Genomic DNA, 22,042 nt, shown 5'->3' with positions numbered 1-22,042 from the left:
ACTCGCTGAGAAGCGTTGCTGAGGTATCCAAAGCTGCTGCGTGGCTTTTGGCTTTCCCCACCAAGCCCGGGAGTCTGCTTTGTTTCAGCCCGGATGTCTGAAACGTCTGCAGCAGTGGAAGGACTCTGCCTGGGATACGCGTATAAAAGTGTTCCTCCGCTGGTGAAACAGCGACAGTGTGCGCGCCGCATCAGCTGGGGGTTCACCCCGCTGATCTGGCCCTTCGAACTCAATCACACGCTTCGCATTCCCCCCTTTGTAGAAGGCGTCCGAGACCGCAAGGGAGCAGCGTTTGTGTACTCCAGGAACCTGTCTCATGCTACTGTTATGTTTCGTAAATGCTCTTCCTTCTGTTCTGGCCTCAGTCATGTCCAGAGGCAAAAGGTGTAGATTGTTTCACTCTAGAAGCTGCTTCTGCTTGATCTTTGTAGTCATGGGGTGAGATTTGCCACTGGAATTGGAGGGAGCTCAATGTAAGTGACGGGGCAATCACTTCTATGTCATTGTTATTGTGAACGAGTATTTATATCGATAAGAAACAATGGTATGGAGTGGTAAAAAATGAAAGGGATTGCTCACGTCTTCCTCCCCCGTTGTGCAAGGCAATGGCGTGAAGCAGAATTGTTTTCAGGGTAAATGGTTTTCCTGAAGTGAGTGAAAATTTATCGTCTCCCATTAGGTATTAACACATCTGGGGACAAAAAAGCAAGTAGGATGGAATGCGAGAGGAGGAAATAAGAGGTGTAAGATTAGGTATATTAATACACGGGGCAAACAAAGCCTCAGTTATTAATTTACTGTCTATTAGCAAAATGTTGTGCAATTCTGATCGCACTTGATCTGGTTCCCAGGAATTGGACCATATCTTTGGAAAACAAAAACAGACCCACTGCCAAGACTATCAGTTTGTTCTTGAAAATGCCTTTAGCAGAGACACATACTCCTCCGCGCAGTTGTTTTCTCTTTAGCTGAACAGTAGCTAGTTTGATGGTGCAAACTGATTAATTTTATGCAGAAAATCTGAGATGCATTTTATTGGGCTTTTCCAAGAAATGGTGGACAGATGTGTAATTCTTTCCCTCTTGTAACTTTCTTCACAGCGTTTTCCTTGGAGGGGTCTGGAATAAGTTTTGCTGATTTGTTCAGGCTCATCGCTTTCTACTGTATTAGCAGGTAAGGTGGTGTTACGTTCTGAGTTGCGCTTGCTAGACTGTCAGGAAAAAAAGAGAGTCTTGAGGACTTGGTTCAGCATGATAAATATGTTGCCAATCTCCAAATGTTCCTGGGTAGTCTTAGAAGGTAATGGGAGAAATGGGAAATGAGAATGGGAAGCGGGTGTCTCTGTCGTATTTGGTAGAGACCACGGGAAGGCTGGTGGTGTGTTACCCGCCCGACTGAGCGGTGTTACCAAGTTGAACTTTACTTACAGCTGATGTCTGGTACTGCTTTAACTGCTCTGTAACTCATTTAATAAGCACCGTAAACTATTTTGCAATGTTCATTTCTCGGAATCGCTAGTAAAAAGCATTTTTGGAGCATAATGGGAAAATGTTAGGTCACACTGTAGAATATGACAACTAAGAGATGTGAGTGTAAATTGTGAACAACAAAAATAGCCTCATCGGCTTTCCAGTTTACAGTTGCCCAACTTGTTTTCCAGGCAGTACGCAGAGAAAAAATAGCTGGTGTTTTTTAAGTTGTTGTCAATTTGACTTTAGTTTACTGGTGAAAACTTCCAGAGTGATGCTCGAGCCTTACATTTATCCGCAGACAGGACGTGGCCAAACTGCATATCTGCACGTTTTCTGAAGGAAGGGGGGACAGGCAACTTGGACAGTCTCGGTCCTTTTACTGCAGCGAGGTTGCCATGATGATTTCTGGCGTGGGAAACACTCGCTAGGGATGCACTTAGGTGGTTGTGCTTACTGGTTTTGTTTGTGGTGAAGTATCTAGACCCCCTGTGTTACTGGCCTCCGTTTTGCCAAGCTGTACATGCATGCCATGAAAGAAGCGTTTATGCCACATAAGTAATTGGTCAGCACTCATGAGAAATGAGCTGAAACTGCATTTAAAAGCAGTTTAATGATGAGCAATTCCTTATCTTGTCACCCTTTCCGTTCTGCGCACTAGCCAGGCTCTGCTAAATTCCCTTTAAATGCCTACAGGGAGCATGCGGCAAATGCAGATTTCTTTGCATTAAGTTCTCTCTTTTCTTTCACTGAAGGCTCAAAGTGGCTTCACGTTTGCGAATAGTAAGCCCACAAACACACAGTAGCTTCTTGCCTCGCTCATGGGTCTCGTAACCGAGAGTCTCTCTCTGCAAAGTGGCTTTAATTTTCTTAATGGTGTTTTGGTCAGCCAGGTGGGAATTGAGTGTCCTGACGCAGTCAGGCCTCCCGTTCAGGAAGCGCGTACAAAACTGCATAACCAGGCTCTTCACCGGTTTGTTGTTCGTTCCTTTTCTTGTTGCCCTTTGGGGAAAGGGAAGGAAGCGAGACAGTGGCGATCATAACTTAGACATGGTGCTAAAGCTTTCCTAGTGCATCTTCTTGCACACAACTTTAGCTGCAAACCCATCCACAGACACCAGTAACAAATACAACTTCAACCCTGCCCAGAGATCTCAGTAAATGAAGATCACTCTTTGATTGTGGGCGCGCTTTTGGAAGCGGATGCTTATTTCCCCGTTCGGTGGAGAAACATCCTAAGTGTTTCTGCTTGCCTAATGTTTCTTCAGTGGCAGCATCTACCCCGCATCCTTGTTGTCTTCAGGCAGCAGTCTAGGAATCCTGGGGGTGCAGGAGGAAAACGTATGGCCTGTTGAAGGGAGCAGATGGGTAGCCATCATGAGAAAGAGAGTACCTTTTGGTACATGTCAACAAAACCGGGAGGATTTCCTAAAACCAGAGGGGATTTCTTACAATAGGTACCCCATCAGTTTGTATGAGGAGTGAAGGGTCACCTCTCTCTGTATGGAGGCCGTGAAGTTACAGAGTCTAGATTATCTGTTGTACGATGTTGAAAGTGTCTTTTCAAATACTTTTTAGCTAGTGTATCAGGCTCGTGCATGTGCTTGATTTGAATTTGAGTGGCATTCAGAGATCCTGTTTTTTTTCAACAAGTTAACATGTAACATAGAGAATATTTATGTGATAAAACCCCCCTATCTGTACTACAACAGATGGTTGGCTTGTTCACAGCCTTAAAAAAAAAAAAAAATGCTGACACCAGTTGCGTGTAGGATTCCTGTGTTCCATTTGTTCTCATTTACTCTTAATTACTTTGGTACTTCCACAAATTTTGCAGTTTAGCACACACTGTTGTTTGAGGGTGTATCGGTACGGATTGGGCAGGCAAGAGGTACAGTATTGGTTGATGGTAGTACTGGTACTGTGTACATGTGGTTAAGTAGATTTGTCCCTTAAAATCTCTGTATAAAAGCTTTTTAGACTGGATTTGGCTTATGTTGTTCCTGCGTTCGTGCATCTCCCTTTGTAAACATCCATTGAACTTCTAATATGCTGTGAAGAGAAACCACGTACGAGAATAAATTATAAAGACTTTCTTAAATGGAAGTATGTTTTCAGCCTAGGACAGAGTAGCACCAAAACATCCTAGCTTAGAAATTTTCAGGCTAGCCGCCCAAGTATTCTTCTAAATTTTTATTCTGAGGACTGGAATTCGACTTCAAGAGCAAGGAACATCATATTCAGAAAAGAAGCAGCTTTGTTGAAAGGCTGAGGGCAGATAACACTTTTGCATCCCGCTGGTGTGCTTGTAGAAGACCAGGTGTAAAAAGCATCTGCTGTAATGGGAGAAAATATTGGATGACTCTGTGGAAATGAGCCTAAAGAGAGTCATGGGGAGTTGACTGTCGTTTGCGCTTCACAGCACTTTCCAGTGTAAAGAAGCCCTGTGGTCGGTAGTGTTTTTGCTGTGTGTTTAAGGCTCTTGCTACCTGCCACAGCTCCAGAAGAAAATTAAGAATCGGAGCTCAGCCATTGCCAGCGTTGAAAACAAATGCTTTTAAAACTATGGATGTGGTTGTGAAAACCATAACTGTTTTTCTTTTTGACGACAGGGATGTCCTTCCGTTCACCCTGAAGTTGCCTCATGCTATTGCTGCAGCAAAGACAGAAGCTGAACTTGAAGAGATTGCTCAGCTTGGACTGAGTAAGTAGTTCTCTACATAGGTGTCATTCCCTGTAATATTGCTGTAAGCTTGAAAACACGGGCTGTATCAGTAAGTACTTCATGTTGTTCAGCGATGATACAGATTTCATTTAGAAAAGCGGCTTCTCTCATTGGGAAGGCCAAACCTTGTGCTTGCCAAATGGTGACCTTGGTGCTCTGCCTTCCTTCTGTGATGTCTTTGTTAGTGCTGTTTCCTTCCTTCCTTCTTCTCTCCCCTCTCTGGGCAGCCCTTCGGCAAAGCAAGTCGTACAGTCCCCAGGCAGAGGTTTGATGTAGCTTCTCCTCCAAGGGCTGATGTTGGCCGCAGGCTCATGTAGTGGGCACTGGCTTGACAATTTGCTGGAGTTGCCAGGAGAGCATAGGAACTGAGGTTCGCTGTTAATAAAATTTCTGTTCGGATTGACATGTGATCTTAGAAGGGTGATTTTGGAGATCGATACCTCAATACAGTAGCGTATTAAGAGGAAGAGCGTATGGGTAGGGTCTGCAGAGTGTGTCCGTGCACACTGGTTTGGTGAAATTTTTAAAATACCGAAAGAAAATGCAAGGACATATCCTCGCGTTGCTTGACTGCTACGACCAAATACAGGCTCGTTGTAAAACGTACCTTGAGCTTGCAGGAGAGGCAAAGCCTGGCGGGATTTGAAACGTGAGCTCCACCCAGATGAACGGTTGAGCAACTCCTGCAAAGTGCTGAATGGCCTCATTTCCTTTTGCAGGAAGGGGGGGTTGACTGTCGGCAGTCTTTGTCCCAGTAGATTTTTTGAATCGTCTTAGATTTAGAAAGGGATTCTCGCTAAATCAGAGTGTTAGCATGAGGCTCTTTAGAACTATTTGATGGGACTTTACGGCTTTGCTGCACATAGGGAAGTATTGCACTGCTTTGCATATATTTGCTGCAGTAGCCATGCAATTAAGGGAGTTTAGAGAGGAGAGAAATGATTTCTGCACTGCTTACCTGCAAGTTTAGGTAATTAGATGGAAGTATGGATTTTCATGGGAGTAGAGGCAAACATGGAACTGTTGGTTAGGTGTTTGGATGGCAAAAAAAAAAAAAAATAAAAGGTCTGAATGGGATACACTGTAGTGAAGACAGTCTTCTAGTGACGCTTGGCAATCTTAAAGTAAAATTAGGTGAGTTTTTCCATGAGAGATGACAGTGGTGGTGTTGAGCAAGCCTTCCAGACTAACCACGCTGGTTTTGTCCTCAGTACCTGAGAGCACCATGTCGTACTTGCTGCAGAGTTAGTCTTGCTCTTGAATAGCCTCTGTCTACATCGTGTGTTGTTTCTTGAAGCCAATACATTTGAAAGCTGAGGAGGAGACTGATGGGTCAGTGTCTGACTGTGTGGTTGGTGTATCTGGGATCAATTACCTACTATACACCAGATTAAGATCACGGTTTCTGTCAGCAAAAAAACAGACGACAAAGCTGAGATTTTGATGGAGTTTTAGGTGTCCACATGCAAAAAAGCGCTTCAGGAAGTCAGCACTTCAATGCTGTGGCCCTGAGAGAGGCCTTAAAAGCTCCCGAAGGGCCCTTCCTACGAAGTGTAAGGTTTCCTTAAGCAACACGGATGCACAAAGCACCCTGGTCTGAGCACGCAGGTTTGTAGCGCTGTTGCGCTGTAGGCTCAGAGGGAGAACTGCGCAAGGCAGGTCGACAGCACGTAGCCCAGCACGCCACGTCAGGAAGAACCAGTGGTAAAGGTTTCGAGGCTGTTGCCAACCTGTAAGGTTTCACGTGCTGAATGTAAGATTGCTTCTCTGTCTCTCTCCTGTTTCACCTGCGGCAGCGCTTACATCACGAGTGTTTGCAGCAGCCCGCGTGCCGGGCACGCCGGCCGGCCTGCTGAGGGATCTGCAGGCAGGATGTGGAGTCATGCAGCAGGGGAAAATCAGCAGCATTGTATGACTGTGTAGAGAAATATGCCTGTGCCTACACATGTTGTCTGGCAGTGGCCTGTCACCAGGGACCGTTTCCTGTCTTCTGCCCCATAGGCAAGACGCAGCCGTCGGGCGCAGACCCTGGTGCGGAGTGCCTGGCGTTCGTGCAGTTGGCCCCGGGTGCTGTTGCTCAGCGGCCCAAATGAGACGTCTTGGCACTACAGGAAAAGGGGCCATGTGGAGACTGGCAAATTTTAGCAAAATCTCCCTCTGGTGTTCTTCCCTTATTTCAGTCCGATTCCTGTGCTCAAGGGCTTGTCTGGCTTCAATCTTCATCCCTTCAGGAGCTGATGGGCTTTACCATTGACTCAGTTTCACAAACATGCTGGCACTTTGCTGGGACAAGTGCGGAGGCTGCAGCTGAAACTTGCTGGTTTAGCACAGGTTTTCCACGCTGCTGGTGTGGGGCTGCACATTGGGTCTATTTATGTGCTGCTGAGAGCCTAAAAGCTCAGGCAAACTGTGTCACCATTGCAAAGGCAGGGCTGCAGGCCAGTGCTCTTAAAGAGACACGAGCATCTGGTCCGCATAGCTAAAGATGATGTGAGCACCCACCACAGCAAAATGTGAGCTGTCTTTTCATGTGTAGTTTCATTTGTTCACCACCTAAAGAAACCAAAACAAAGTTTTTGTTGAGTTGCAATAAGTGGCCATCGGCTGGTGTAAATCAGCCAAACTGTTGTCTTTAATAGACTGAGCTTAATAATACCAGCTGAGAATCCAGGCTTATTTCTCCCGAGTGACGTGCCAGTGAGTAGTTTAAGTTCATTTCAGTCTCAAGTTGGTAAGAATTACTGTGTTGCAGTCTCCATTCCTTTCTTTCATTCTCAGTTTATTTTTAAGCTTAGTTCAGTGCACTGCTTTGAAGCTATGCGTTGGTCGTGATATTTATAAATGAGTAAGAGCAGTGCCAGGAGCGCAGCATGCAGTTACGCCTGGTGGGGCTTTAAGAGGTTCACTTGGAATTCCGCCCCCTCCCCCCCCCCCCCCCTTGAATTAATAAAAGCTTGTCTAAATTTCTTAATACTTGAAAGCGGTGATGTTGAGCTGGATGTTCTGAAAGCCGTCTGCATGCTGGTTTGCATTCTGACACTAACGCAATGATGATTTTCAGACTTTTGGAGCTCCCCGGCTAACAGCAACCCCCCAGATCCTTCACCTCCCCGTAAGCCTGTGCCTTTGGATAGCGCTTCTAAAGACTCGCGTCAGCTCTGCCTTATAAATGGAGTGCATTCTATACGAACCAGAACGCCTTCGGAGCTGGAGTGCAGCCAGACCAACGGAGCGCTGTGTTTCATTAATCCTCTCTTCTTAAAAGTGCACAGCCAGGATGTCAGTGGAAGTCTGAAAAGGCAGAGCCCGAGAACTCAAGACGTGGTGAATGGCACAGCGAGGCCTCGCTCCCCCCCGCCCCGGCCGCCGCCACCTTCTATTAATAGCATCCTGACGAGTCCACAGCTTTCCAGGACTATAAAGCAGGCGAGCATGCCAGAAACGGTCAGCCGTAAGAAAGAGAGAGGCTTGGATTTGCTGCAGAGTAAGCCAACCCCCATTCCGCCTCCTCGGCTGAAGAAGCAGGCTGTTTGCTCGGAGGTGGAAGGTAGCTCGAAGAGCGCAGCAGGAATTCGGCCTGCCTGCAGCTCGGTGCGTGTACCCGAAGCTGCTGGCCTTCCAGGTGAAAACCCGCCCGAGTCGGCTCCAGCAGCTGCCAAAAAGACGGTAGCTACCGGCTCTGAGTCACACATACCGTGGGATGGAGGCAGGCAGAGACTGAGCGACATGAGCATTTCCACCTCCTCGTCTGACTCGCTGGACTTCGATCGGAGCATGCCGCTTTTTGGCTACGAGGGGGACACAAACAGCAGCCTGGAGGATTTCGAGGGGGAAAGTGACCAAGAGAGCATGGCACCCCCTCTGAAGCCCAAGAAGAAAAGAAACAGTTCGTTTGTTCTCCCCAAGATTGTGAAATCTCAGCTACGGAAAGTCAGTGGAGTTTTCAGTTCCTTCATGACCCCCGAGAAGAGGATGATTAAGAAAATTGCGGAGATGTCCCGGGACAAACGCACTTATTTTGGATGCCTAGTGCAGGACTATGTCAGCTTTCTCCAGGAAAACAAGGAGTGCCATGTTTCGAGCACCGATATGCTGCAAACGATTCGGCAGTTCATGACCCAAGTCAAGAACTATTTGTCCCAGAGCTCCGAACTCGATCCCCCGATTGAATCGCTGATTCCAGAGGACCAAATAGGTAAGAAACACTGTCCCGTGCTTTGGGGAAAGGTGAAAATGTGTAATCTGCAACTTACAGCCATAGTCTTTGTGCTGGTTTTGAAAGGTGGGGTTGACTTTGCTCGCAGAGTTCGAGCCATTGAATATTTGAGACTTAAAACAAAACAACCCCCCACGCACCTCCTGCGCCAGTCACCCGAGCAACTTGGAAGAACTGTGCTGCAAAGTTGTTCATAACAAGTTATCCTTAAAATAGCTGCAGTGTGGACTTTCTACCTGTGATTATTCCTGTTTCCATTTCTTTGTTTGTTTTAATTGCTGTACTGTTAACGATACCGAATCCTTTATCTGCTGGCGCCCACGTATTTTACCCTGAATTGGGCTGAAATCGTTCTCGGTGTTTGGACCAAAACTGTGCCAATTTTAACCGTATGGATTATAGCCGTAAAACTAGAATTTATTCAAAAACACTTCAGAACAGACACATTTCATAGCAATTTACTTTTGAAATAGATCTCATTCTTCCAAATATTTTCATTCGCTCCTAGCAAAGCTGCACTGTCCCCACACTTGAAGCTAAATAAGAAGAGATATGAGTTTTTAAAAAAAAAAAAAAAAAAACAAACCAAACAAATGTGTGCCAGACAGAGAAGGGGCTGTTAATCTCAGGATTTCTATACCTCTCTGTTACATGTATGTGTTTATAAATGGTAGCAGATGAGCTATATGTTTGAATACGTGTTTGAACAACAGAGAGAGACTTGTGTATCCACAAAAGCGAAATCATTGTTACTGCACAAAATCTCACTGCCCCTCTATCTTGCTGAGTCTGAGCAGTATTTGTAAAAGAGCCTGTAAGCTGCATTTAGGAGGTAAACATCCCTCAGGGCAGAATACTTTCCTTGTGAGCTCACTTCAGTCCTAATTTCCTTGTTTTTCTTCAGTACCCCGGTGTCCCAACAGTTGGCCCGGTGCAAAATTGGCAGATAGTTCTTTCTCTGGGACTAGAGGGTGATTTTTGTGTTGACATTTCTGTCCTTGACCAAGAGCAAGTATTCTCACGTAACCTCATTTACACAAAGTCAAGCAAAAGTAACAAGCACCGCTAAAGCAAATATAACACAGCAAAGAGTGTCCTTGCAATTGAGACCCTCTCAAAGACACGTAATGTTCTCGCTGGAATAATAAAGAATATTATGTGGGCGTTATGTGGAAGAAAAAATGGCGAATTGAGCAGTGGGGCAGGCACATTTTTGCCTGGATTTCTGCAGAGTACTGGATATTTGGCGAAGAAATACAGGTCTAGTTTGCTTGTAACTTTGTGAAAGCTTGGTTCGACTTGTACTTTTCACTGTAGGGGTGTGGTTGAATCTGTGAGTCTCCGAAGACTGGCAAAATGCTTTCTGCTTTCAGATGTGTCGGTAGTTTGGAGTACCATAAGCTATGAAATGTAATAACTAAACTACATTGGTTTTCTTCGGTGACAGAAAGTCTGGCTTTCATCACGTGATTAAACGCGATTAATTTATAAAGTGGGCTAGTTAAAACAAAGGAAGAGCTTGCTTTTGAATCATCTACGGCTCGAGCCTGCAAACAACCGCAGTGGATCAGGAGCATCAGATGTTGCTGATTTAAGCAGATAACTATGTGACAGCAGGATTTAGTCATCCCTATAGAGAACTCTTTCTGATGTAGCCCTGCCTATTATGCGCAGTTTTGCTTGACTCTTTAAGCATGGAATTGCAGCCTGAATTTTAACTCCGAGTAGTCATTTATCCGTCTGTTGTCGGCTTGCACTTTTGTGGTGCAGGTTTTTCTTCTCAACGTGTCAGCCTAGGGCTGGATGTGTGCTGCTGGGGAAATACTCCTCCTTTCTGTCTCGCAGCGGTGGCGAGTCAACGTCTGAGCCCCTCGTCTGACCACCGAGTTGGAGCGCCCGTGCCCTGCCGGGGGCTCGCGGGAAGAGGCGCCGGGCACACGTGCCCAACAGCAGCTTCACCCTGCGACTCGGACCCCGCCGCCGGGGCAGGGCAGGGAGCCCGCGGCAGAAAATGTTGTGGCCTCTCAGCTCCCTGGGCCAGTCCTGCCCCTGCGGAGAGGAGCCGGAGCCGTTCCTCGTTGCCTCTTCCCACCCAGCAGAGCTGCTGCTGCCGGGCACCCGTTCTGGGGCGGGCAGACTTCACCTTGTCCCGCTGTTTTCTCCTGAATTTCGGGTGCTCGAGCAGCACCCCCCTGCAGGCTTAGTGGAGCCGTTGGTGTCTGGGACTTTCTCCTGCGTCTCTGTAGTGACCGCTGCGATAGTGTAGCTTTTCTCGTAGAACTGTTATCACAGACTTCCCAGGCTCTTGCAAGCGAAAGGCTTCACAGAATCGTGGAATAGTTTGGGTTGGGAGGAACCTTTGAAGGTCATCTAGTCCAGCCTCCCCAGATGTGGGAGATCTTTCAAGTTTCCCAGACAGGGGGTATATCAAACTGTTTAACTTCTGCCAAATCATTGGGAGAATGTGCATTTCTAATGATTCCCGACAGGTGCCTCCTAATCTTAGCCCTGTAGGCTGTTAACCCTTCCTGAAACAATGGGATTCCCAATGTCGGGACGGAATCGAGGTTAAGGCACACGGCTTTATCGTTTAAGGATGAATGCAAAGTATTTTTTTAATAGTCTGCCACACCTGGACTGCCCAGAGGAGAGACCCTGAGAGTCCACAGCTGCTTGAATAGCAAATGTTCCGGGAGGTTTTGTTTTTATTTCTTCTTTTCCTGGCTCTGAGGGAGGCTTCTCCCAGCAGCGCTTTTACCTTTGTATTCCTCTTGCTGAGCGGCACCGTTTTACTTTTGTTCTTACAAGATTTTTATCATGTGAGCCTTAGGCCCGTTTCCCACTTATGAAGATAACTTTAAACCTGCTCTCCGAAGGACCGGTGATGCCCTTCTCCCGCTCCTGCTGTGATATCGCATGCAGATTTTGTACGCGAACCCTCTGCTTTATCATCCGAATTTTTAATGAAAATATTAAATAGGCAAAAGTCCAGGGCTGACCCCCGTGGTACGTCTTTTCAAATATCTGTCTTGTCTGACAGTCAGCCATGGATAATTGGGCTCTCAGTGCAGTACTTTATGCACCCAGTCATGTACCCATCTTACGGTAATTACAGCAAGACAGGATTTCTCTTGTTTGCTTATAGGAGAGTTGCATGGAATGGGGTTAAGATATAGCACGCACCCTTCCCCCCCCCCCCCGTTCCCCTCTTCTTCACTGATCCAATTATCCTCTTAAATGAATTAGAATGGTATGCCGGTGTTTCTTCTTGACAAACTCATGTTGGCTGTGTTTTAGCAGTGTGTGACTTTTTAGCTGCTTGTCCGTTTGTTTTGGTGTCCCGTCCCCCTACCCTGTTGGTCACCCTCGGATCGTTTCATGCTGAGTTGAGGCCGACCAACGTGTCCCCTCCCTCCTCTCACTGCGGGAGCCGGGGGACAGGGCAAGTAAGGAGCAGTGGCAAAAGCCCTGAGCAGAGGCAGGGGCTTTGGTTCTCCATTTTCCAGCCATCCCTTTGATTTGCTTTGTGACTTACTCCCTGCTCCTTTATTACTTCTTCTTTAAGAGGAAACGTGTTTACTACACGGCCTTAGTGTGAGTTTTAATTAACCCGCAGCTGATTAAAGCAAGACAAACCTTGCACAGATACTTCAGCGATTCACTGGTGTGCTTTATGTAGGTAAATGAGGGGAGGTTTGCCCTAGAGGCCTTTCCGCCCTAATTGCTCAACTTCTGCCACTGCCGCCTATCCATCACCCGCCTCAGTCCTCCTCCTGTGTTCAGGGTTGTGCGGATTGTCAAGGAGTGGGTTGTGTGAGGTCTTACTCTGAAGTCACGCTCCTTCAGAGGAGGTGCCCGTGTCCGCACCATGGCCTGGGCGTGCGTCACTGTAGAGATCCACCAAGAACTGGGCGCTCGGCCATCCTGACGTGTGGGCTGTCTTAAAATACATCTGTGTCGGCCATGCCACCCTATGAACATGCGAGATATTAGGAGAATCCAAAACAAAGGCAGTGTAGTCAGGTGTCGTGCGCACACGCGCCGCGGTGTTTGTTGCGAAGCAGCCTTCTGCTGTCAGCCTCCCGGGCAGTCTAACTTGGGCAGGAACGCGTCTCTTGGGAATGGTTCCCAGACTCGCTCGGTCTCCTGCTGAACCCTCCTTTTGCTGATGAATGGTTTGGCTATCGTAGATGATAAACGGGGCCTGCGTGTCGATCCAGGGACTGGAATCTGACAGGTAATCTCAGTGGAGCGGCCGCAGTTGGTAACCGGTAGACTGGCAGCTGGAAAAGGTGGGAGCGCGCCGGCAGCTGCAGGCAGCGAGGCTTGTAAAGAGGCTGCGTAAGGACACTTGTGATGACTAATGTTGTCCTCTCTAGATGCAGACTTGTGTGGTTTGCAGCAAAACAAAATAGCGTGTCAGCACAGGATGCAGATGTGTTTCCACAAGTCACAACGAAACTAGCTGGCTGGCCTTTACAATTCATTTATCAAAGCATTTCCAGTTCCCATTTTGAGGCGAGAGGCTAATTATAAGTATCGTTTCAGGAACGCTACATGGCGCTCAGCTCAAATGATACTCAGTTTAAGAGGAAAAAAAATAAAGAAATATCTAAGGAGCGTCTGTCTTGGGTTTTGGAGTATTAAGCATCCTCGGAGGATACTTGAAAACTCTTTGCGTATGCTGAAGTAAACAGGAATTTTTGTTGCCAATTTAGATCTGAGAAATATACGGAGATGTATATTTCAAAGGATCAGTCCTCAATTCACAACTTGGATGCTAATTTGCCTGGGAGACCCTCTTATACTTTATACAGCAGTAAAAGCTGCTGCTGCGTGCCGGAAATCGTTTTGTGGGATCATGTCCAAAACCACCTTTCTCTGAAGGGGGCCAGTAACGGCAGTTCAGAAGAAAGAATAAGTAGTTGCATGGTCTGATCCCAAACGTGCTTATGGTGTCTTGTGACACTGACTATTGGTCTGAGACTCGGGTCACGAGAAATGCGGTCCTTCCAGGCTTTAATAATAATATAAATATTTATGTAGGGTTCATATTAATTAGGATACATATGGGTGTTGTTATTGACCATTAAAAAAAAGTCCAGTCCTTATCAATTTTGCTACGTTGATGGCCTCATCAGCACGCTAGAATTTGCCACTTTTTAATTTGAGGGCAGAACTCTGTGGTTCTTATGTCTGTGCCAAGAATTCATAAGGGAGACGAAAAGGTTGTGTGGTTTCTGAGGTTGGTTTGGCGTTTTGGGGGTTGGTTTGTTTGGGGTTTCTTTGTTGTTTTTGTTTGATTGTTGATTTAAAACAACAAAAACAAAAATCTTGGACGCTGTCACATCTTAGTCACTTCCTCGTTCGCTGGCTGGCTCTCTGCAAACGTGCTGCATTAAAATGACAGTTTCTCAGTCTACCTTTAGCAAGCCAAGGCTGTATCTCTTTGGAATCTCAGCGATGTGTCCTTTATTTCGTTGTCTGCTGTTAGCTGTAGTATAGTCACTGAACAGCACTGAAGGTTGCTGCACTAAATATCCCGTCCTACTTTCATGTGGTTGCATGAACAGCACATAAACGGTTGGGAACAGCCTTCAGCAATCAGTACTTGGGCGCTGTGCGGAGCTTTGGGCACAGCCACCCGAGTTACCTGCTCTCTGCTCTGGGCTGCTTCAAATTGATTGAAGTTCCCAGAGGAATTGTGGAATGTGATCAGATCAATTTCCAGACACTGCTTTTGGAGCCGGTGAGGAATTCAAATACGAAAGAACCCCTCCTCGCCGTCTTGCGCAGCCGTACGAATCCGTGCCATTCATCTGTCCGGGAAGCTGCGAGAGTGGCACTTAGTAAGGGTTGAGGGCAGAAGACTTAAGGCTTCCGCTTCTCGCGAGCCTGACCCCAACCCAGGACTGAGGCTTTGGGGAGGAATCTTCCCTCCAGGCAGCATCCAGTCCCTGGAGCCTCTGGGGAGGGACTGCTGCTGCAGCTCCCTCCGTGCTGATTCCGCAGGCAGCCGGCGGCAGCTGAACCGGCTCCAGCCGAGCCTAGAGCGCGTCAGGCACAGAAGCGTGCTGAGTTTTCCCACCTCCCATCCCAGGCTAGGTGCTCCCCCATTATCAAACCAAGGGCTCGGAGAATCCGTGCTGAATTCTTTACAATTTATTGAGTCTCCTGTGACCAAATGTGGCGGTGACCCCACTCTGAGATGAAGGATGTCTGACGACGCTGGCTATTCGTGTGCGGAACTTCCAGTAGGAGCCTGGGGGAGTTAAGATTTCGTGGGGATAGAGAGTTCTCTCGCTTAACATAGTATTTGGCAGCGCCAACTGCTTTAATTTTGACCAGGCGGTTGGAATGCAAACTGCAGAGGTGTTCTGCCTACAAGCAAAGCAGTTGGTGTTTTTGCTATTTAAAAAGCTGAACAGGCGGTAGAAATAACTAAAGTGAGCTGAATTGTCAAAAAAAAAAAATAAAAATCATCATCATCAGTGAAGCTGGCAAGGAGCTATGTGCACCCTCTAGAAAGTCAGCTAGCTAACGTGCGCTTTGTGCGGTTCTCTGGTGGAAAAGTATTTCTGCTCCGTGAGCGCTGAGGACGGCTTTGCTGGCAGGGAGAGGCCCTTTCTGTCACTGCACAGAAGGGTGACCTTCTGCTTCCCTGACTGGGTGGGGTAGTGCTGTCAGTGGTGATTGTGGGGCTTTACCAAGTACAACAGATAAGGATCAGTCGCTGGAACTGCTGCCGCTTGTTATGTATAATTGGTGGCTCTGGTCTGGTGGGAAGCTGGATCCACCCTTCATGCTGTGTGACAGCCCATCAAGAACAGGCGGCAGACGGGTTATGCCTTTACTGGTGGCCGTAGGGAAGTCTAGAAAATCAGAGGGCAAATACTGCTCCTCACATTCGCTCTTTCTCCCTTCCAGCAGCTTTCGCAGCCTCTGTTGTGAGAGAGCGCCCAGATGTGTTTAAAGCATCTGGGAATGACACAGACGCGGCTTTGCCACCTCTGTCAGGGCCTCGGGAGGGGAAAATAGCAAGAGAAGCTACAGAAGCCCCAGTAGAATTGGGATAGGGGAGATGGGACCTCCTAATAGACTCGGACATTTGGGAATTACATGGCAGACAAACGCAGAATAAATGCTACGTATGAAGCAAAGGCACCGTAAGAGGAGGAGTGTGCAAAGGGCGTGCTTTTATGGGAAAGAGAGGTATGAAGAGGAACAATGGCTGATCACAGGGATAAAATAAAGCATAAAGCAAAATGAAGAAAACAAAGTAGGTAGTGCTTGTTTGGAAGGGGGGTGTGTGTAAATCCTAAGCCTTTGAATAAAGGGGGGTAAAAAAAGGGGGGGGGGGGGGTGGAGAAGGGGCCTGTGGTCTAATAAAGCACACAAGAACAGGCAAAGAGCCTGGAAAGGGCATGAGGTTTAACGACACTTTAATGAGTCGCCACTAGTAGCAGGAATGTCTGTGGCTAGCCTGTATAAAGGTGTGATCTACGGTGGCACGGTTTCTCCTCTCTCGGTGCCTGTGCCCCCCTAGCACATCTGCCTACTCTAGGCGCTGGTCCGGCCCCGCCATGGAGGCAGCTGGCCTGTTGGTGCCGCGGCCAGGACAAAGAGTGCCCAGGTTCTTCTGTGCCTGCGGGAGTACACCCTGGTACAAATAATTGATGTAAGCTAATTATTAATGGAAGCTCTGTTGCTATGGGGATCCTGAGCAGGAGAGGAAATTAGCTTACAAAGTAAAGGTTTGCAGAGAAAATGTTTAGCAAAGAGCTTTCTCTGTTCATGTGGTCCATACTTTGAAAATGGAGAATGGCTGTTAAAGAAAAACTTGAGTAGATCAAGAATTAAAAAAAAAACAACAAAACACCCTAAGTTAGCGGTTACTGTGCCACGTGCACGCTATTGCCAAACAAAGAACTTCAAACTTGATGACAAAGCTGTATAGAAGCTTGCATGATGAAATCCGAAGCTGGACAAACACAGCTTGGTTTTCATTTATAGTTTAAAGCCCATAATCTGTCCAACTTCATGAAGATCTTGACAAAGTCGAGCCAAGTTTTAGGAGACCTTGGTTGAGTTATAGTTTCTGATGGAAACTATGCGGAAAGGATGGGCTTTCGTGCCAAAACAGACAAAGGTTATGGTTTTGACTGTGTTTTACTTTAAGTTTGGGAGTTAAAGTCTAATCTCAAAGTAAAATAAAACTCAGAACTTCCGGCCAACAGAAAAAAAAGTTAAATGGAGTCACAGTTTGGGTTTTTGGGGGTTTGTTGTTTTTTTTTTTTGTGACAGTCTGTCTTTCTCCAGGGTTTTTTTTGTATTTACCACATCGCCATAAATAAAAATGGAACACAGATTCTTCTCTGCCTTTTGTTTTCTTGTTAACAAACATCTGGAAACTCAGCTTGTCTAATAAATAAGCCTTAGCGAGTACGTTTTGCTCTGCAGTGTCTCTTTTGGGAATGGTTATATTAACGCTGGCTCTGCTCTAGAGGAGGAAGTCAGCCGGACTTGTGTTTTCCCGTTGCAGATGTTGTCCTGGAGAAGGCCATGCATAAGTGCATTCTGAAGCCATTGAAGGGCCACATTGAAGCGATGTTGAAAGAGTTTCATACTGCAGATGGTTCTTGGAAACAGCTAAAAGAAAACCTGCAGTTGGTGCGGCAGAGGAATCCTCAGGAACTGGGCGTGTTTGTTCCAACACCGGACTTTGTGGACGTTGAAAAAATTAAAGTCAAGTTCCTGACCATGCAGAAAATGTATTCACCTGAGAAGAAAGTCATGCTGCTGCTGAGAGTTTGCAAACTGATTTATACTGTTATGGAGAATAACTCAGGTATGGTGCTTCCCGTGGTTCAAGTTCACTGATATTCCAAACCTGGCGTTGTCTTGCGGTGGAGGAAATCGGACCACCCAATTCTGCAGATAGGTCTCCTTCTCTTGGAGCTCTCATAGCATCTCCTTGCCCATTTGAGAGGGGTTCTTCCTCTCCGCTGCTTTCCTGAGATCTCTGATGCGTTTGGCAGCACATTTTACAACTCTGCTTCACACTGAATTTGTGAAGCAGCTTAAAAAACCCCAGCCTTGCTTAATTGCGGGCTTTTGAAGTTGGCTGTCAGAAAGGCTGTTCTGTGAGCCTTGAATTTTGACACTGGTTCTAAACGAGTGTGTCTTGGTTTTTTTTGTGGTGTTTTTTTTTTTTTTTTTAAATTGTAATGGGGTAACGCCCTGTATTTTGCTATGGTTAATTCAATCGCGTGTATGCAGTGGGACTACTACAAGGGCTCTGTGTTACCGGGTGGAGGAAAGCCGCCTCTGATGCGGTGTCTTGGGCTTGCTGTGCCTCTGAATGTTCCCGTTTGGTCACTTCCTTTCCTGTGTCTGGAACAGAAATAACACCTCTTTCTACACTGTAGCAAGAGTCCAAAAGTGACCTTGAAACCTAAATAATGAAATGTAACTAGAGACCAGTTAAGACCTGCTGGGTGGTCAGGGGCGCAATTAGAATGCTGTGCTGGAGGGCATGAATTCATAGGTGCCACTCCGTTGCCTGACACCTTATCATGCACTGCTGTGGGAGGTGACCAGCTAAGGGGAAGCAAGGCGGGTGGTAACGGGAGGATTTTTTCCCGAAGCAAGTATTAGCTGCTGCAGGTGGTTGACAGTTTTCTTTGCAAGTGAGCACTGAATGTGCAGCGGGACCCAGTGCTGACCAAGACACCTACTTTCTTTTGAGATTTGAGATAAATGGCAAAAGTTTGTGGCTGTTAAAGACCCCCAAGCGCTCTTGCGAGATTTAGATCCAAGCAGCTGCCCAGCTGCTTATTTCTGTACAAAATCCTGTGGTTTAAAACGGATATAGGAATCTTGGCCTGAAGTGCTGTAGACTCTTTTCTCCATGCTGTGTTGTCTCACATTGAGTAAGGTATTTCCAACACGCAGAAGAAAAATACTCGAGAGGCTGCTGCTGGTTAATTGTTCCACTGGCGGGCTTGGGCTAAGATGTGGCAAGTGCTGCTTGGGTTGTCTTTTTTGTCACGTGAAGTTTGTAAAACAGGACATTAAGGCAGCAGCTGTTGTGAGCATCTGCTTGGTCGTGTCCTCTCAGCCAGATAATAGCGTAATACCCGGAGGGTACACCGTAGCTGGGGTAACTTTAGATATCGGCCCTTCGGTCAGCTGGATTTTCCCCAAAGTTTAAGTTGGCTGCTGCTCTCGGTGGTTTTAAGTGACCGTCGCTCCAGCTCTGCAATGAACGCAGTTAGGCCCGACACGGAGATTTGGCCCCGTAGTGTTTTCTAAACAGATAGTTTAAATGCAGTGAAAGCGATAGGAGCGCAGACAGAGCTAGGTACAGCGCGGTCTCTGTGTTAGCTGCGTGCCGCCGTGGCCAGCGAGGCTTCACCGGCTCGCTGGGAATGAGATGAGGCTTTGCTCGCTGATGTTTTTAACTGTGCTCTGTCAAGGAAACGAGCTGAGTTTTCGTGTCACGCCTGCTAGGCTTTCATATTCGGGCCTCTCTGCTGGGATTCAGACTCGGAAACCGGTATTTGTGGCTGGATCCTTCGAGAAAGTGGATGTCGTCCCTGCACGTATAAAGAAAATGTCTATTCGTCGTCTTTTAGGCAGTGATAGAGGTGCAGGTGGAGGTCAGGCCAGACTGGCATGGCGTGGCAGCCTTTTGTGAGTTCACCAGTTGAGCTGATGCCAAGGCGAGCCCAGTCTCTGAATCCCCGGGCATGCCTCAAGCTGTGCCTCATCAGACTCGCGCCTGCTAGAGGTACAGGATGAAGCTGGTGGTGTTCTTCTCTCCAGCGCGTGTCAGGTAACCTTGTTTGCTGCATATTGGTAACGGGAGGCTCTAGAGTAATACAAACGTACTGGTCAGTGAAGGCAGCAAAATAATGCTTTCCTTTCAAACACCGAAACTGGTAAAAGGATGTGGTTTGTCTATCTCTGTCTGTGTTTCCTTCAACCTAGGGAGGCTGTATGGAGCTGATGACTTCTTGCCCGTGTTGACGTATGTACTAGCCCAGTGCGATATGCTGGAGCTGGATACTGAAATTGAGTACATGATGGAATTGCTGGATCCATCTTTGCTGCATGGAGAAGGTAATCTATTTATTTTTATTAGACTTGAGTGACGGAGTAGAGAAGGGAAGGTTCTTCCTCATAACACGGTCGCTGTTAACCTTGTTTGGGTAGAAATCCTTTCAAGAGGAGCCCTAAAGTCAGCAATGTCGGTAGCGTAACAAGGAAATCTCAGCATTATTTCCACCTTCAAGTGTGATAAAGATGTTTGTCTTGCAGAATACAGGTCTGCGTGACCGGGGAATCTACTGATGTGTACTACCTTATGAGGGAATGCGTTGTTTTCAACCGAGGAGGGGGGGCATCGTGACTTGGCAGGCCAACGCATGCGCTGTGCATGTGCCAAATGTGGTTATCCTTCTGTGCCTCAAAATATGCCGAGAGTGTTTATAGGGCTGCGGCTTTTAGTTAAATTGAGGCATGGAATGGGACTTGGGCTAGGTGCTTTGTAAAAACTTCAGGGGGGAATTCTCTGCCCTTCTGGGGAGAGTGCTTTTGAGAACATTGTCCCGCTTTAATGATCTTTGCTTCCCAATATTTGCTTCTCACAAAGTATTTTTATGAGCCCGAGGAATATGTTTCTCTAAGGCACTCCCGAATGACGGCTCGAGCCTGCTGAAGCAAGGAAATCTCCCTGCTTTCTGTTTTCATGGCGGTGTTTTTAACAAAGAGGTCTTCTGCAAGCCCTTGGTAGGCCCCAGAATCTACCAGTTTATGAGGAAGCTTAAAGGTTCTTGTGACCAAGTCCATCTATGAGTTTATATGTGTATGTTTCCCATTCCTGCTGTCTCTTGGCTTGCTGCGATTGCTGTATCCTCTCTCGTGCCGGTATGCATGAGAGAATCGTGCCAGGATTCCGCCCATTTGGCACTAGTCTGTTCCCTGCTTTGTGTACAGAGCATCCTCTAGTGCATCGTTCAGGAATCTTGGCACGGAAAATTCTTGAGGTGTGAAGCTGGAGATCATGCTTGAAAGGCAGAAACATTTACTTGGACTGTTTAAGTCACATTGGTTTTAATGCCGCGAAAGAAGTCTGTCCGCTGGCTGGCCCTGTCTTTGGCACCAGCTGAACTATACTGTGCAGGAGAAATTGTTTAGTGCTTTGGGGTCGTGAAGTTCAGATGTAACATGTTTGTCTCATGGGTCTTGCATGTTTTACGTATTAAAGTTGTTGCAAAACTAAGAGCCAAGAGGATGCTATCAGTAATACAGTAAATACTACTGTGAGCATAGAATGCGTCTTTGAATGACTCCATGAATAGACTGTGCTGCCTCTTCATGGGACACTCCTACACAAATATCTTGCATAAAGAAAAGAAAAAAAAAAAAAAGTGAGAGAAATAAATGACAGCATGTCTTTTGTTTCTCCTGGTTGTTGAGGACTGTTGCCTTCTGTTGAGACTCCTTTTCCTTTGTGACCTGCAGCTTCTTTTGTACATCGCCAACTCTCTTGTGGCTTTAATTGATTCTCCACTCATGTAATAAAGGTGAACTATGTAGAACTGAACTAGTTGGGGAACTCCAAAAAGGCGACAAACAGAGTCTTCCATTTAAAAACAAAAGCAAACTCTTTGGGATGTTCCCGGTCTACAAATGGCACACGCAGTCATTGCTTTATTGCCACTAAGGGAGGCTGCTTTTAAGCTCCTGAACAGGGGTAGATTCTCTTTTAGTTTTTTTAAACAGCAAAGTTTACTTCATCCACACTTTGAAGCTTGGGAAGAAAACAAATCACTGTTTGGAAATTGTTTAGAAACAAACTCATGTTCCAACTTTGTAAAAACGCCCCGGAGTAAAGGAGTGACACCAGTCATTTAAGTGACCGGCTAATCCCCAGCACCAGCAGACCCGGAGTTAGACACTATTGCACCACTTGATAATATGGAGCATGTGCAACTACTGCCTGTCTCTTGGCAGCTAAGAACACACCATCCAGTATTTTGCAGGCCAGTGAGCTGTTTTTCTTTATGTATAGATATTTTGGCAATAGAGTACAGGGACTTTCATATATATATATATATATATATAAAAATGGTGTTTGTACTTCTGACTGTGTCCAGTCAGAACTAGTGTGGTGCTTGTGATCACTCTGAGAAGTTCTTCCCTTGCTGTCCTTCACAGGAGGCTATTACTTGACAAGCGCTTATGGAGCACTTTCGCTGATCAAGAACTTCCAGGAGGAACAAGCTGCCCGACTGCTAAGTTCAGAAGCCAGAGATACTCTCCGGCAATGGCACAAGAGGAGGACAACTAACAGGACGATACCTTCAGTTGATGATTTTCAGGTAGAGCTTAGGGCTGCAGAAAAAAAAAAGAAAAAGGGGATGATTGTTTTGTTGGAAATCCCCATTTGAGCGGTGTGATTCATAGTGATTCCCTTGGGGCCACAAGGTAAGTGGAGTGAAGCGGTGCGGAGAATATGGCTGGCAAATTTGCCTCAGTTTTGAAGCCTTTGCACTTTATTATAGAGTTTGGTTATAGTGGTCTGAAGAAGACACTACATAATGGAGCTTTCCCACCTCCCTTCTA

General features: G+C 46.6%; 1 protein-coding gene across 2 annotated transcripts in view; it reads left to right on the top strand.

Moving 5' to 3' along the window:
- RIN2 (Ras and Rab interactor 2) overlaps positions 1–22,042 on the top strand; it is a 67,564-nt gene that overhangs the window by 41,620 nt on the left and 3,902 nt on the right. For both annotated transcript variants that reach the window (XM_082480185.1, XM_082480184.1), the window contains 6 exons: positions 1,101–1,173; positions 4,082–4,173; positions 7,256–8,389; positions 16,953–17,258; positions 19,403–19,534; positions 21,635–21,798. In XM_082480185.1, the coding sequence (XP_082336311.1) occupies positions 1,101–1,173; positions 4,082–4,173; positions 7,256–8,389; positions 16,953–17,258; positions 19,403–19,534; positions 21,635–21,798 (1,901 nt within the window). The remainder of the gene's footprint in view (positions 1–1,100; positions 1,174–4,081; positions 4,174–7,255; positions 8,390–16,952; positions 17,259–19,402; positions 19,535–21,634; positions 21,799–22,042) is intronic.

This window comes from Vanellus vanellus (assembly GCF_965231255.1).
Source record: "Vanellus vanellus genome assembly, chromosome: 3".
In the NCBI taxonomy this organism is placed as follows: domain Eukaryota; kingdom Metazoa; phylum Chordata; class Aves; order Charadriiformes; family Charadriidae; genus Vanellus; species Vanellus vanellus.
The sequence above is the reverse complement of the archived record's forward strand: the minus strand, read 5'-3'. Positions and strand labels throughout refer to the sequence as shown.